The 17,551-nt window shown below is 33.0% G+C and overlaps 4 protein-coding genes across 4 annotated transcripts; all 4 read right to left on the bottom strand.

Moving 5' to 3' along the window:
• Positions 1 to 121: 121 nt before the first annotated feature.
• Positions 122 to 2,143, bottom strand: PGO_020860 (hypothetical protein, conserved; the record flags this gene model as incomplete). The annotated part of the gene is made up of 1 exon (XM_028685904.1): positions 122 to 2,143. One exon carries the CDS (start codon positions 2,141 to 2,143, stop codon positions 122 to 124), a length of 2,022 nt encoding a protein of 673 aa, XP_028541705.1.
• Positions 2,144 to 4,267: 2,124 nt separating this feature from the next.
• PGO_020850 (vacuolar ATP synthase subunit c) lies at positions 4,268 to 5,419 on the bottom strand (the record flags this gene model as incomplete). The annotated part of the gene is made up of 1 exon (XM_028685903.1): positions 4,268 to 5,419. The coding sequence occupies one exon, from the start codon at positions 5,417 to 5,419 to the stop codon at positions 4,268 to 4,270; it is 1,152 nt and encodes a 383-aa protein (XP_028541704.1).
• Positions 5,420 to 8,076: 2,657 nt separating this feature from the next.
• PGO_020840 (hypothetical protein, conserved) lies at positions 8,077 to 9,332 on the bottom strand (the record flags this gene model as incomplete). The annotated part of the gene is made up of 2 exons (XM_028685902.1): positions 8,077 to 8,587; positions 9,193 to 9,332. 2 exons carry the CDS (start codon positions 9,330 to 9,332, stop codon positions 8,077 to 8,079), a joined length of 651 nt encoding a protein of 216 aa, XP_028541703.1.
• An 831-nt stretch (positions 9,333 to 10,163) lies between these two features.
• On the bottom strand, positions 10,164 to 14,663 carry PGO_020830 (calcium-transporting ATPase; the record flags this gene model as incomplete). The annotated part of the gene is made up of 3 exons (XM_028685901.1): positions 10,164 to 10,496; positions 10,783 to 11,081; positions 11,651 to 14,663. The coding sequence occupies 3 exons, from the start codon at positions 14,661 to 14,663 to the stop codon at positions 10,164 to 10,166; spliced, it is 3,645 nt and encodes a 1,214-aa protein (XP_028541702.1).
• Positions 14,664 to 17,551: the final 2,888 nt, after the last annotated feature.

Here is a 17,551-nt window from a genome sequence, read left to right as displayed (position 1 = left end):
GTTTTTTTTGTGGGATGAGCAAGCTTCGTGTAAGAGAACTGGTAAACACAAACTCGAATTAACACTGTGGCTAGTGTACTCCTTTTGGACCTCTCTACCCCTTCTTCCATATCAGTCACGGTCAGAAGAAAGAAAAGTGATATTTGTTTTTCGATGGATACGAGACAGAGTAGTTTAAAATGCAATCGTATATAAATGTTGGTGTAACGAATAAGGGTAATTTTTTTTTCTTCTTTTGTGTACCTTGCAAAGAATTATAAAAATCGATAGCATTTGGATCGTTGCAATTTGAAACAATAATATATTCTGCATCGAGCGGATTGTTTACAATTTTTCCATCCCCAAGTGTGATCAAAGCTTTACATAAAAATAAGGCATCATAATAATTAGATTGTTTCACACTTTCAATGTTAAATATGTAAAAAAATTGTTTATTGAAAAGTCTGTCGTGTGCTAATTTTTGTCTAGTATTAAAATTTTTGTTGTGCACAATGAATTCATTTTCTCTGCATATATTATTCCAATATACATCAGTATATTCTGGCCATCTTTGGAATTTTTTTAAAATAAGATCAATTGCTTTTTCTTTAAGGATGTAAACATCACTAACAAGACTACATAAAATTTTAGGGTCATATAAATCTACATGTTTTTTCTCATCTGGGACTATACAAAAACTTATCTTATTCCATTCATTGATGTCACTTGGCATGTCATAAATTTCGATTCCTTTAGTCCCTGCACCATTCTTAGTTATAAACCCTTTCGGATCATAAGTAAAATTTGGTGGTTTCAAATGTTTAAGTTTATTTAATTTGTTATAAATAATATCTCTATAATAGTTATTGGCTGCCCCGATTAATTTTATTTTATTTACTTGTTCTCTTCCTTCATAATAGCTAGAATCTACATTGTGTGACAATTCGTCTGAATATGACGAATCTGTGCTTTCATAACACATTTTATGTTTACAATTCTTTTTCATCTCTTTTATTTCGTTAGATACAACTTTTCTTTTTCTTTTTACATTAAGTGATTGTATACCGCTTTTTCTGGAACTAGTCAAAATTACACCACCGGTACTACCTCCCTTCGTGTCTGTATCTATTAATAATTGTTGCTTTCCAAATTTGTAGCAATCATAGTACGAACACAATTTGTACTCGAATCCTTTTATTACATTTGTGTAAAATGTTTTAAAATTATTCTTTCTCCCTATCCATATATTTTCTGTTTTATCCCACTGGAACAGGTTAAGTTCTTTCATCTTTTTAACTACTTCTTCGTTATATGGCACGATTTTTATTTGTATCGAATCACTTCGAACTGTGCTGTTTACAATTATGTGTTCCATTCCGAACATTCCACTTTTTGCTATGTATTCGATGAACCCTGACTTGTCTTTCCTGATGAATAGGTCCGAGTTGTAGGGAGACCGGGACAGGCTATTGGTCTTAGTTACTTGCTTGCTCTCCTCGGGGGAAGTAGTCGGGGCAACAGTCGGGGCAGTTATTAGATCACCGGTCTTGTCATGCATATTAACGCCTCGTGGAAAAACCTGCTTCGTACTCGTGACGCCCTTTATAGATGAAAAGTGATTGAACAATTTGCATAAGTAATAGAGGACACTGTCACTAACTGTTCCTCCCAAGAAAATAGTAAGTTTTGTGACCTCGTAAATGTAAAATAAGGGAATATGCCATACTTTTTTTTCGGTATCCCACTTCACATTTCGACAGTTAACTTTAAAATAAGAAGTTATTGTTTGATTTTCATTGGTATATTTGAGTTTCAGTATTAGGTACCCTTTCTTATCATTCAAAACATCGGTACATGATTTATTATCATAGAGGATATAGTTATATATGTTACTTACCTCTATGTGTGTCCAACTTTTTAAAAAATTACTTGTTCTTATTCTTTCATCAATTATATTGTTGAGATAAAAATCGAAATTATTTTTTTCTTTTTCATTTATGTATACATCTAAAAAGATTTCATCTGAGAGGAACATTTTTTCTAGACTTATCAAATTTTTGTTAATTTTTTTTTCATCAATTTTTTTGAAGTAGTGTGTTCTGACAAACCCATTGTTTTCCTCTCCCTTGTGATACTTTGCAAGCATGTCATCGTGTTCCTCCATTTTGTAAACTTTTCTCTCTAATATGCATACTTATGAAAGAAAAATGGTCTTGGGAAATGTGACTGCTTAAGTGCAAGAACGGTGTGTATCTTTCCCCCCAGCTGCCCCGTGCGTTTGTCGATTTGTCACTTGTGGGAACCAGGGCAGAAAAGAAGTGAAACAAAAAAAAAGGGAAAAACAAGAGAAAAAAATGATAAAAAAAAGGAGCGAAAAAAGGAGCGAAAAAAGGAGCGAAAAAAGGAGCGAAAAAAGGAGCGAAAAAAGGAGCGAAAAAAGGAGCGAAAAAAGGAGTGAAAAAAGGAGCAAAAAAAAAGAGTGAAAAAAAGAACAAAAAATGTAGTAAACAAAAGTAGTGAAAATAAAATTGAGAAAAAATAAAAAGGGTTCAGCGGGTGCAAACTCGGGGGTGCCAATCTGCGCGTGATAATACATCGGTTGACAATGACTTGTGGTGTTGTGTGACTTTTGAGGTTCATGCGTGGGTATTAGTCCCTTCCTAATTGGTGAGGTGTATACCAATGGATATACACATGTGTGCGTATACATGTTTGTTTTCCGATTTGTTTGCTACTGATATGTGTATGTTCTTCTAATTGGCTGTGACATAGTTGCTCCCTCAGCAGGTAACTTTTTTCACAACAAATTTGCTACCACCAGTTTGATCTCACCCTTAACTCTCGCTAGGAACGGGAAAAAAAAAAAAAAAAAAAAAAAAAAAAAAAACACACACACACAAATATATATATAAATATGTGCATGTACAAATATATGTATACATAAATGTGCACATATATAAATACATAAGTATATGTACCAACATATGTGCATTTTTTTTCTGACTGTTGGGACTTTTCTGCAAAAGGCAATTTCTTACAACGCTAGGAAAGATTCGTGAAAGTTTACATACCTTTCTGAATTTCCGTGCATTCTGCTAGAGTGAGACAAGGGTGTGTTAAACCGTTCATACAAAATCTATGAGTCACTTATCCATTTGTGTGTGACACGTGAAAAATATTCAAAACTGTTTTATGAGAAATATATATATATAAATATATGTATATACATAGAACGGCTAAGTATATCCCTAGTAAATTTGCAGAAGTAGCTTCATGTTCCCTTTATTTCGTTTTATTTGTGTTTGGCTATTCATCGGGAAAAACACAACTAAAAGGACACTTTCAAAAAAAAAAAAAAAAAAAAAATTAGAAACAAAGCGTACAGCAGTTATATTTCAAATAGTTCTACAAGAACAATGTATAAATAAGTTGGAGATATAAAAACGAAAGAGAAATCGGGTATTCACAATTGTGTCGTAGTAATAGTCAGTTCCGAATGAAAAGAATTATAAAAAAAAAAAAAAAAAAAAAAAAAAATTATGAATTGTGTAAGGTAAAAAAGTATGTAAATGTAACACTTTTATTTTTGTCCTCTTTTTTTTTTTTTTTTTTTTTTTTCTTCTTTTTTACAACGTTTCGCACGTTGCAAACGAGGGGATGGGGTAAAATGTATAGCAGCGTGTGTGTGAAGATAAAGGAATTATAAATATACCATCTCTTCTCCTAGGGACATACGAATTCGTGATTATATTCTCTTCACTTTCCCTTGTTTTGCATTCTTCTGAATCCAACCCTGAACCTTATACATTTACTAAATTCTCGAAGGATAACAAACGTCAGTAGTCTCATAAACCTTTCCTACGAGTCTCCGACAATATCTGCCCATATTTGGTAGTTACTCAGTTTGTAATGGAAATGTTTGTCTGCACACGATTAAGGTAAAGCTCGATCAATACCATCTCCCCCACACCCCCATGGAGCATAAAATAACAAAACATGACAAAAAAGTGGACATAAAATTACTATAAAAAAAAAAAAAAAAAAAAAAGTGGGGGAGGGTTACGACACCAGCATTTAGAGTTCACAGATTCCATGCACGAGATTCTTGGTGTAAGGGGCAGTGAGCGGTGCAAATATGTTACACTTTCCTTTTCTTCTTTTCCTTTCTTCTTTTACTTCTTTTCCTTTCTTCTTTTACTTTTTAATTTTACTTTCTCCTTTTACTTTCTTCTTTTACTTTCTTCTTTTACTTTCTTTTTTCCTTTTCTTCTTTCCCTTTCTCCTTCTTTCATATCTTGAACGAAACTGAAACATAGGGATATATATCCTCGTCATTTTCATTGGATTTCTTGATGTAATTCTTACCAATAGAATCTGTTGTGGAAAAAATGTCATGCAACTTTTTGCGAACCTTTTTTTCCTTGCTTTCTCCACTGATTCGAATGCTAAAGGAGGCAAAATTCGGAGGAACTCCAAATCTAAGAACCGATTCACAGAAAACCCTAAGTATGTTAATATGAATGAAGGCAATAAAAATATCTGAAAAAGCGGCCAAGCACATTCTACGTAGAAATGTTTCCTGTCGTATAATTTCTGCTTCTACTTTGGTTCTTGATTCCATAATATCATTATACTTTTTCTCATCATACTTAAAAGATTTAACAACAAATTTTTTCAATTTTGCTGCTTCTTTAAAATTTTCTGCAAATTTTTTAAACACAAAAACTTTCCATAAGGTAGTACCATCTCGGTCTACTAACCCATTAAATTGTTTTGACGACCTCGGTACAACATATTCTGAGAATTTTTCATAACTCATTAACCAGTCTTCAACTGAATTTTTTGGAATATAAGCAATTAATGTTGTCAAATATTCTGTTTCGATAAAATCTGATTGACTAACAGTTTGTGGAGTTAATATTTCATTTAAATTTCTTAAAAAGAAATTATTCGTATCATTTTTTGGCAAATCTTTTTTTTTTTTTTCTTTTAAGTCATTAAGCATACTAGATTTTATTTGAATTTCATCTGTTAATTTAGTTATGTTATTAACCATTACATCTATAGTATCTGTTAAGGATCTATTCCTTGGATATTTTGCATCATCCCAACTGAACCGTCTAATATATTGATCAATATTTATATGTTGACGTTGGTATATAATTTTTAATTCGATATTTTCATCATACTCCTTTGCAGTCTTTTCAATTTTTTTTAAACATCCGTATGCATAACTCTCATATTTTTGCAAATCATCTGCACATTTTAGAAGATCATCAAATGAGCAAAATTTTAAATTTGTTGGTACATCCAGGATGTTTGTATCAATACAAGCATGGCTTCCTAACAATCGGTTCTTCAATATTGTGTAGATGTATTCTCGGCTCGTGTTATCTCTCGTTGAGCAGGCAATAAAAAGGCACATAGGAATTTCACTCATTATGCACCTACCACGTTTCCTGCCTTCCCCCCCTCAATGGGTACGCGTACGGGTATGTATATATATGTATATGTATATATATGTATATGTATATATATGTATATGTATATATATGTATATATATATATATATGTATATATATATATATATGTATATATGTGCAACCTGGGTGTATCTGCAAGTATGATGTCCCTTCATAAGGGTTGCACTTGAGCTCTTCTTAAGGGTCAACTTGCAAAAATATGTGCACGGGGGGGGGACTGGTGTGCCAAATTGAGTCGAAATGTATACACACTCTAGAAGGAAAGTAGCAATTACGTCAACAATAAGTTCCAGACATGTTACAGATATATCTCAGTGTATGTCTTTGTTTGTCACGTATAGTTTTCATGTCTTCTTATATTGCTTGTATCCCCATAAAAATGCGCATAACTGTATGCAATTCTATGTCCATTGATGCTCCAGTAGAATGTAAGGGGGGGGAGAGTTCTTTTTTTTTTTTTTTTTTTTAAAAATACTTTATATACTATTTCTGTAGGGATCCTTATAGATTAACAGCAAAATGGAGAAAGTATGACCCTCAGAGCATTTCGCTGTTTGAGTAGTAGAGGGAAAAAGAACTCTGTCGCTCATCTCAACATGGAGGCATTTGTGTGATACTGTTCTTGTAATTAATCATATGACCCAAGCGCTTTGCAACATGTGCACATATATTGTATACATATATATGTACATATGGATGCACATATCCATACGTGGCGAAGCGCGGGAGAAGAAATCATTTCAGAAAAATGGAATTAAAGTTCTTCTCCCCTTTTACGAATGGGGATGAGAAAGCGTGGCTCATATTATGGTTTGATTGTTTTTTTTTTTTTTTTTTTTTTTTTTTTGTGTGTGTATTTTAACGTTAATACATATGTATATATGTATGTATGTATATATGTATGTATATATGTATGTATATATGTATGTATATATGTATGTATATATGTATGTATATATGTATGTATGTATATATGTATGTATGTAATATATATGTACATATGTATATACATATAATAGACGTTTTACGTGGCTCCTTTGCGTATTGTACATAAGAATTGATGGGCGCGGCAATTTCTCATAAAACGAGAATTCTGCAGATACATAGTGAAAGCACATAAACAAATTCGTGCAGTGTCATATATGCAACTTTATGGCATTATACATTTTGAAAAATCACAAGATGGAGGGAAAATACCCAAACTTTATTTAGAGTGAAAGAAAGGTAGCTTAAAAAGGTTACACCAATAGTAGGGCGAGCATACATAAAAATGATGGGGAACGACATAAATTGGAGAAAGCGCGAAACGATCCAAGCGCGCGGGGAGCACCGGAATGAGGTTAAAGTGTGGGACTACTGAACGGTCGAATTTTATGCAGTCTTATCTATTCACAATTATGTATACATTTCAGTATACAAAAAAAATGTTTTTTTTTTTTTTTTTTTTTTTTTTTATCACTTTTACATGACTTGTTCAGGTTTTTGTGAAATTTTTTCACATTTCACCTGAACACGTTAGGCAATTAATTTTTCCCCCATATCTTCGCCTTCCTAAAAGCAATGAAAAACACAACGAAAATGAATAGGAAGCAGGGAAAAGGGAATTTAAAGAATGGGTAAGCGAATGGGTAAGCGAATGGGTAAGCGAATGGGTAAGCGAATGGGTAAGCGAATGGGTAAGCGAATGGGTAAGCGAATGGGTAAGCGAATGGGTAAGCGAATGGGTGAGCGAATGGGTGAGCAAATGGGTAAGCGAATGGGTAAGCGAATGGGTGAGCGAATGGGTGAGCGAATGGGTGAGCAAATGGGTGACAGCGTGAATCAGAGTTTTTGCGGAATATATATATGTACATATATATACACACCTGTGTATGTGTATATAAAATTTTCACCGATGAGATCAGCACGCTCACACGGCATAAGCATTCATAAGGCACTTATAACAGACTATTCTTATTTTACATTACCTATAAATGTTTTATCCGTCGCCGTAATTTTGTGAAAGCTATATTATCATTAATTCAGCATGTATAACTAAACCGTTTCATCTTTTGGATTTGTGCATATGTAAAAGGGATGAACCATATATATATGTACACGTTTATATGCATGTCTGTTTCATAGCGCTCGTTTGAGTGTGCCCCCTTGAGTGCGAGTTTGTTTATACGTGTTTGTTTATACGTGTTTGCTTATACGTGTTTGTTTATACGTGTTTGTTTACCTTTCCCCGTACCCAGTTGTAACCCATTAGAGATGAGTTTCGAGTTTACGCAAAATTTTAGCTAGATAAAGACGAGCATATGCACACAAACCATAAAAAAATAATCGATATTTTTGGAGGAAGTTCGTTCAAGGATCTTTAAATTAGAGATATTGCTCTTATGGGTGTGATAAGCCTAGGCGTTGCATTAAAAGAAAAAAATAAAATAAGGCAAAATAAGGCGAAATAACGCAAAATAAGGCGAAATAAGGCGAAATAAGGCAAAATAAGGCGAAATAAGGCAAAATAAGGCGAAATAAAATAAAAATAGAGGCAGACAAAACCGGATCCACTGCCGACGTCGACACAGCGGCCATTATCTCACGCGTACATGGGCCAAACGCAAGCGCAACTTCAAATGTAGCGATAGCACGTGAGCATGTCTCTATACTGATCTGCATTGATTTCAAGTGTTGGGTCCAAGTTTTCATCAAATGAAGTGCTGCCTCCCTCCGATTTGGCACTCATAACACTTCCGTCTTTGTTGAATTTTATAAAAAAATCAAAATCTTCGGGACTAACCTTATCGCCAACCAACCCCAAATATGTTTTTAATACATTAAGGTCAAGTGCATTTTTTTTATGCACATCCAAAACGTTAAAATGTTTATCAAATGTTTGATCATCGTCGATGGCCTGGAATAGTTTGCGCTTCAGTAAGGTCAAGAACATGGCTAAATTCATTTTGTACAATTTCTTAATATTCATTTCTTTTTCGAATTTCTGCACATCACGCGCGTCATAAATTTGCTTCAGCTGTCTAGCCATTTTGGGAAATAGTTTTATGTCGATTTCGCCTGACTTGGCAATGTCGTACTGTGTAAATAGGGACTCTGCTTCGAAGAAATAGTCCACAATTTTTTTTCTGCGCGTTTTGGCAAGAGGAGTGGGAGGGGGAAAAACCACAAAAAAGGAAAGGCAGTTGAAATGTTATTATCTTAATGTGATTACATATCGACGTGTGAACATGTCAACGTGTGAACATGTCAACGTGTGAACATGTCAACGTGTGAACATGTCAACGTGTGAACATGTCAACGTGTGAACATGTCAATGTGTGAACATGTCAATGTGTGAACATGTCAATGTGTGAACATGTCAATGTGTTAGCATGCCAATATGTTAGGAGACGTAAAAGGGGAAAATTGTGAAATAATGATATCATTTAATCAAAACACACCGCTTCAACAAGTGCAATTCCACATTTACATCCCCCTTTTATCCCTTGCAAGAACTGTTCAATTATTTTATTTTATTTTTTTTTATTAACATAAAAATGATCCGAAATGAATCACACGCAGTGGACACTACTACAGAAGAATAATATATGTACATAATTCTATGTTTATACACGCATATACTCTACACACATGAACAGAGCTAAGCGGTTGTAAGGGTGTATAAAATATGTTTTTTCCTCACACACTTATTACCTAACGATACAAAAAAAAAAAAAAAAAAAATTCTAACCTGCTATAATTGTACGTGTTAGTTGATTGACCCTGTTTGTTTTCCTCAAAACTGCTTAATATTTTCCGTACAATTTTGTTGGTAACTTCATTTTCGTAATTAAGTTTATATTTATCATTATTATAAAATGCTAAATCCATCGCTTTTACTTTCTGTTCTTCAAGTTGAATGCAAAAAAAAAAAAAAAAAAAAAAAAAAAAAAAAAAAAAAAAAAAAAAAAAAAAAAAAAAAAAAAAAAAAAAAAAAAAAAAAAAAAAAAAAAAAAAAAAAAAAATTTTGTTCAGGTGATAAATTATGCTATTCATATAATTATGTAAAAAACTTTATATATTTCAAAATGAGCTTTGATAAAAAGATGCAGAAAAGGAGGGGGAAAATAAGAACGTGAGAAGGAAACGAGGTGAAAAAAAAAAAAAAAAAAAAAAAAAGTACATAAGCAGGTAACCTCGAAAAAACAGTGAAATGAAAATAAAAAAAAAAAAAAAAATAATAAAATAAAGAAAAAAGTCACATGATAGTTATAACACCTTGAAACGTTTAAAAGAAAAATGAACATAAAAGTTAATTAAAATACGTGTGCGAAAAATGTAATAAATATGAATTTGTCGGCGCACGCAAAAATGGAAGAAAAAAAAAAAAAGGAAATTCATTTAACAACTTTTCTTAAATGTTAGAATAACAGTCACATTAAAAAAAAAAAAAAAAAAAAGAATTTGAAAAGGTATATAAAATGTTACACCTTTAAATAATTTGCATGAGCATAACACGATGATGGGGTGTGTATGTATATGTGTTCCACTTTGCCAAATTGTGTACACATTTGTAAAATAGGGGAAAAAAAAAAAAAAAAAAAAAAAAAACAATAAAAGTAGTAAACAATTGACGAGTAACATAAGAAGGTACGCCATATATAATTGCAGTTCTGCATACATGGCTGCAGTAGTACTGCACACGTAGCTGTGATCTGTTCCTTAGTCAAGCTTCTGCTTAGTGGATGACGACAACCCCTTGTTTAATTGTCTCTTCGCATAAAACTTGATAATTTCATCAATGACAATAACAGGAAAGGACCACAAAAAAACTAGAAACCAATCGTATGATGTCAGTGCAACTACTCCAAATATTTTAGCCAAGGGAGGAATGTATAAAATCATAAAATGTAGGAGCAGTGATCCTATCGTAGCTAAAACAAGATACATGTTTCTCCATGGAGGAATTTTAAACAATGAGTTATATTCGCTCAGAGCGTTTAGGGCGTTAAACATTTCTATTACGACTAGGACTGATAGAGATAGGGTGCTTGCCTGAGGGGGAGGAGGGGTGCAGGAAACAATGAGACAAATTGGAGATGCATTCAATGGAGAAGTGCAAAATGGAGATGTCCCCATGGGAGCAGTTCACCATGGAAAGGTCCGAAATGCAAGCAAAAACATGCTAATCCTTCGAGAGAAGAAGCAAGTTAAATATTGATTATCTGAAACGGATGCATAGAAGATGCTTAAAAAAAAAAAAAAAAAAAAAATGATCCCGCCAAGTTTGTGCAAACATTGGGAAGGGGGGGGGGGGATATAAATTGCTTCCTAAATTTACCTTGACTTTTCCTGAGGAAAAATATGAACAAGGATCTTCTGACATTCCATAAACTCTGTTGACATTAAAAGTACTCCAAGCCTTGCATTGATTGTAATGGGATAACTGGTAAAAGTTTATAAGCGTGTGATTGTCTGAGTCCGGGTAGAACACATACCAGTATACAAATATCGAAACGGTTGCTATTCCTACATAAGTTCCTATCACAATATATCTTAGGAGTGTCAATCCGTTTATCAAATTGTCGTTCTTGTGTCTGGGTTTGCATTTCATGACGTCATGTTCTGGGGGATTGAATCCTGTGCACGGGAGTGGTGGTGGTGGTGGATATGCAAATATTCGTGTATAAGCATAAATGGGCAGAGAAGATGCGTGTGTAGAAGCATATATGTGTGTAGAAGCATATATATGTGCAGAAGCATATATGTGTGCAGAAGCATATATGTGTGCAGAAGCATATATGTGTGCAGAAGCATATATGTGTGTAGAAGCATATATGTGTGCAGAAGCATATATGTGTGCAGAAGCATATATGTGTGCAGAAGCATATATGTGTGCAGAAGCATATATGTGTGCAGAAGCATATATGTGTGCAGAAGCATATATGTGTGCAGAAGCATATATGTGTGTAGAAGCATATATGTGTGTAGAAGCATATATGTGTGCAGAAGCATATATGTGTGCAGAAGCATATATGTGTGCAGAAGCATATATGTGTGCAGAAGCATATATGTGTGTAGAAGCATATATGTGTGTAGAAGCATATATGTGTGTAGAAGCATATATGTGTGTAGAAGCATATATATGCGCAGATGGCTAGCTGGGTAACCGGCTGGATTGGCATATACCGACACGCAGATGAACTTACCAAGAGCAGTGGCTGGGAGCCCATCAGTCACTAAGTTGACCCATAGCAATTGCACGGGGGCTAGGCTGTCGGGAATTCCCAAAAGGGCAGTGATAAAAATGGACGCTACTTCTCCAATATTGCTACTTATGAGGTAGCGAATGAATGCCTTCATGTTGTTGTAAATACATCTTCCCTCTTTAATTGCCTCGACAATAGTGTTGAAGTTATCATCAGCTAGAACAATATCAGATGCTTCTTTAGCTACCTCTGTACCGTTGATTCCCATGGCTATTCCTATATCAGCTGACTTGAGTGCAGGAGCATCGTTAACACCATCACCTGTCATAGCTACAGTTTCTCCAAGATCTTTCAGAATTTTAACAATTTGTTTCTTATGTTTTGGTTCTGTTCTACAGAAAACAATACGTTGTTTATTTTTCAAAATGTCTTTTTGAATTTCTATTGGTAGATCTTCAAACTCTCTTCCACTGTAACAGCATTTATTACTTTTACTTTTTTTCTCTCCTCCACTAATTCCTCCTTTAGACAAGTCCATCTTCCGATTTGATTTTTCCCGCTGATACTGTTCACTCTCATCATCTGTGTCATCATTACTTAGTATGTTAATTTCCTTTGCTATAGCTTTAGCAGTATCCATATTATCACCCGTTATCATAAAAACTCGAATTCCAGCATAATGGCATAAGCTAATAGCTCTTCCTACATACTTCCTTGGTGGGTCGATTATTCCCAGTCCTCCAAGGTAAACCATATCTTTTTCTAATTTAAAATAACCATCTACATTAGTCATATTTAAATCTGCTTTTTTCAACTTTTTGTATGCAAAGCTTAAGGTTCTAAGTGCTCTTTTACCCATTCCTTTGATTCTGTCACAGATCATATTTTTGAGTTCTTCTGTTAAAGGTTTCGTTTCATTTTTCGAAAGGTACCAATTACAATTTCTGATGATATTTTCAGGTGCACCTTTGCAATAAAGAATTGGATCTTTTTTTTTATTTTCAACAATTACACTCATTAGCTTTCTTTCTCTCGTAAACTCGATAATTTTGACAAGTTGACATTCATTTCGCCATGCAGCTATACATTCACTTGGGTAGCTTTTACTCTCTTCCTCGTCTTCTTCTTCTTCATTTTCTGCAGTACTTCCAACCTTTCCGTTTGCTACTCCTTTTCCGTTTTTGCTTTTCAATGAATCGTATTGATTATAGGAAGAGTTATTATTCCCCATTGTTCCTCCTGTGGAGGACGTAGATGTAGAACATTTTTCACTATCTTTCTTATGGGTTCTATTTTTGTCAGAAACCCTTTTTTCATATTCAGCTGCCATAGAATTATTTTTTGTTGAATTTGGTCTAATGTCAAAATTGTGCACAAAGTGAAGAAGAGCTAATTCAGTGCTATCCCCAAAAATCTTCACAATTTCGTTTTCATCATTACAAAAAATATTTGCTTCATTGCAATTTATCATACACATGTAAAAATTGTAATCAAATTCTGAATAGGAATATTTCTTAATCTTATCTTCTAAAATTTTACTACCTCTGCTTATAATTGTATTTACATTAGTATGCATATGCTTCAATGGCATATCTGTTTCGTTATTCATCAGGTATTCATCAAAATCGCCAACTTCTTCTTCCTCTTCTTCTTCTTCCTCCCTTTCTCCATATTCATAGGTCACATTTGTATTTGATAATTTTTTATTCTTAGAAGACGTGGAAGATTCTTCATATAGAACTTTGTCGTTATTTCCTCCATCCGCTTTGAGATTGTTAAAAAATGATTCATTTTCAACATCATCATTCGCAAGACAGGATTCATAAAAAAAGAAGATTTCCCCCTTTTGACACAACTGATATTCTTTCAGTGTGTTGGGTTCTCGAAACAAATGAAATACAGTAGTAGTCATTTGGTTAGTTGTCAAAGTTCCAGTTTTATCTGAACATATAACTGTTGTACAACCTAAAGTTTCAACACTTTGCAATTTTCTAACAATAGCATTTTTCTTAACCATTCTCCTAGTCCCTAAGGCAAGACAGGTTGTTATAACGGCAGGTAATCCTTCTGGAATTGCTGCGACAGCCAAAGCAACGCTAATTTTAAAGTAGTATAAACAGCCATATAAAAAGGAACCATGGACAGGATCAGAAAAATGTTTAAAATTGATTATCCATACAGTTACACAGATGATAAAAATAATTTTAGATAACTGTCTTCCAAATGAATCTATTTTGATTTGCAAAGGTGTGTCAGTATCTTCATTTGTTGATTCGATAACTGCATGTTGTATTTTCCCTATTTCTGTATTCATACCAATATTTATTACAACAGCTATACATCTACCAGCTACAATAGCCGTAGAAGAAAATAAAATGTTTCTTTTCAATTGTATTTCACAATTTTTAAAACTTGCATCTAACTGTTCACAATATTTATCAACTGAACATGACTCACCAGTTAACATACTTTGTTCCACTTTAATACTTGTTGAAAATATTTTAATAATTCTTACATCTGCTGGAGTTTTATTTCCTACACTCAATTCAACAATATCTCCAATAGTTAAATATTTACTGTCAATGATTTCCCATTTTCCATCTCTTAAAACTTTTGCTTTTGTTGGTTGTAATTGCTTCAGTGCTTCTAAAGATTTTTCTGCATTACATTCTTGCCATACCCCCACCACTGCATTTAGAATCAATATCATTACTATGACTAGCGGTTCTATAAAGTCACAAATAGCAACTTCATTATTCTGAACATCTAGTAATGTTAATGCGAAACTTATGAACGCTGCAAGCAGAAGGATCTTCACTAACAGGTCGTCAAATTGATTTAGAATCAATTCCATAATTCCTTTCTTCTTCTCTACTTCTAGCTCATTCAATCCATACCTTTCTCTCCTCTTTACCAGTTGGCTCTTCACCAATCCTTTGTTGGCATCCACGTCCAATGCCCTTAGCACATCTTCCACGTTATGCACGTGCGCATACTTCACAACATTCTTCATTTCGATTACACTTCACGTGTTTGGAGGTTGTCTCTCAACTTTTTAAGAAGATTTTTGTGACGTTCTTTTTGGATTTATTCCTGTACCGTTTCTCCTTTACCGCTTCTTCTGTTTGTTCTTTTTTTTTATTTTTTTTTCTCTCCCTTGAAGGGCCGATCTCGTCAAAAATTTATGCACCTTTTCAATAGTGCACCAATTCGGATTCACGTAATTTTGTCTATGTCGTGTTTATATTCTGGATACAATGTCCTCATAGAGAGTAGACCAAAAAAAAAAAAAAATAAAAAAAAAAAAAAAAAACTAATGGGTAAATTCTCATACCAAATTGAGAAAACGATTTCTGAGATGTGGCGGAAACAGACGAAGTAGTAGTAGACGCAGGCGAAAAAACGAAAAAAAAAAAAAAAAAAAAAAGGGAAAAAACTAAACAAGTAAATTCTCGCTTCGCATTTTGCTCGAAATATAAATAAATGTGCTTCCACACATTATAAGCAAAAGGTACATATATATATATATGTATATATATATAATACTACGCAGCTATATATACTATACACATTTGTATACAAGTCCACATGAATCTTTCCCTCTTATTCTATTATTAATTTTTTTTTTTTTTTTTTTTCATGAATTTGTGTTAATTCTTTAGTTATATCTTCTCTCCCACTCGTAGTGCCTTTTTTTTTTTTTTTTTTTTTTTTGTTTTCCTCTCTTTTCTTCAATCACAAAGATATATAAATAAACACAGGAAAACGGAAATTTGTTTATGTTACCGATTCGTGCGTACCTGTGTGTCACGAGATATAAATCCATTTAATTACAAATGGGTATTCATAATTATGCATACACATGTTAAGATAAAAATGTAGCACATTATTATGTATTGAAATAGGTACTTTTCATTTTTAGCGAGTTTGAAAAAAATATGCACAAAAAGGGGTGTATCTGAATGTGTGTATATATGAATAAGTGTATGCAGATGAATAAATATATTCATAAGAGTATGTATATGCGTAAGAGTATGTATATTCGTAGGAATATGTACATGAGTAGGAATATGTTCATGCGTAAGAGTATGTATATGGTTAGGAATATGTACATGCGTAGGAATATGTATGTTAAGATATGTATAATTATGTGTATGAATATATATATGTCAATATGTGCATATATATGTATAAGAATATATGTACATATACATGCGAATACACAATAATTTACGTATGATGCATGGGGACAAAAAAAAAGCAAAATAAAAATGAAACAAAAGGAAACAAAGTGAAACAAAATAAAACGCGAAATAAAGGCAATGAGATAAGGGAAAAAATGAAATAAAAAATGAAAAAAAAAAAAAAAAAAAAAAAAAGGGAAAAATAAAAAAGAAGTTAATTTAAAAATAGGCAGGAAAAAAGGGCCAGAAGAAAGGTGAGTGTGGCGAGGGGAACAGGGAAAAAAAAAAAACCAAATAAAATCAAACCGAATCAAACCAAAAAATCATTCAATTCATATTCTCAAGCACCTGTTCACACTTTTGTGTGCCGAATGATGGATAATGGCGAAGGGGGCTTGCGTGTAAAGGTTTAATATATTTTGTAAGTGCAGTAACTGATTTTTGAAACCCTTAGCCTTTCTTTCAAGTACTAGTGCAAATGTGCACACAAAAATTTTTAAGCACAAGTGTGAGAAACAAGCCTATAGAACATATTCGTGGAGAAGAAGAAAAAAAAAAAAAAAAAAAAAAAAAAAAAGGGCTTTGGAGGGAGAGCGGTTTGTTTATGGGGATACTCTGTTTTTTCGCTTTTTTTTTATTTTTTTCTCTCTTTTTTTTTTTTTTTTTTGTTTCTCCTTTTGGTTTTTCTTTTTTGCTTCTTAATTATGTGCAGAGTACTGCCTCTTAGTCCCTCACAAGAAAAATTACTTCCCACTTATGCAAAAACTGTTCAACATGAACCCTTGGAGGTATTCCTGGAAATGTGCTTTTTTGAATTATGTAAATTTTAATCTAAGAGAAAAAAGAAAAACTCGGAAATACTGTTCATGTAAAAAAAAAAAAAAAAAAAAAAAAGTAAAGGAAAAAAATTTCATGACCTTGATTGGGAAAAATAAAATGATAAGAAAAAAATAAAATACAGCACAAGCTGACATAAAATATAACATAACATAAAATATGAAATAACACAATAGAAAGAATTGAAATTTCCCGAAAAGCATGAAATAAACCCAGTATATGAAACTGCACATCAAACAGAAATTAGAAAAGGAAACACAAGTAAATATATATGTAGAGAGTGGAAGCGATGGCATGCAATAAAATAAGGGTGAATAATATAACCCCAAACGGTTCTTACATTACGTGTCAAGTAAAATAATGTATACATATATCATATGCATATTTCTCCTACTAATGCATAATTTTTCTAACACCAAGTTTTGGAAAAAAAGAAAAGAACAGCAAAGCCAAAATTATTCGCATACATCCACAACCACTTCCCCTAAAAAAAAAAAAAAAAAAAAAAAAATACCTTACACATGAAATCTTATACACTCATTCACTAATGGACATAATCAAAATAAAAACGAATGTTCAATGAATGTTCACGCGAGCACACTTTTGAGGAATGTGTAACGTCAGCCAACTGTATGGGATTATGCAAACATGTTTAATGTACCTGTTATTAAATCGAAATTGAAATCGCACACTTGCTTAGTGTTCTACACACATTGGTTATAATTATCACAAATTTGTGTTAATTTATGAGGAAATAGATATCTAATATACATAGATTTGATCATCTGGCATGCATGTTTTTAAAAGATATAAATGGTACTTATATATCTTTAGGTATAGAGGATGCAGATATAGACACATAGAACTTTCTTTTTTTTCC

This window comes from Plasmodium gonderi, assembly GCF_002157705.1.
Source record: "Plasmodium gonderi DNA, contig: Chr02, whole genome shotgun sequence".
Lineage (NCBI taxonomy): Eukaryota > Apicomplexa > Aconoidasida > Haemosporida > Plasmodiidae > Plasmodium > Plasmodium gonderi.
Note: the sequence above shows the minus strand (reverse complement) of the source record. Positions and strands in the feature narration are given on the sequence as shown.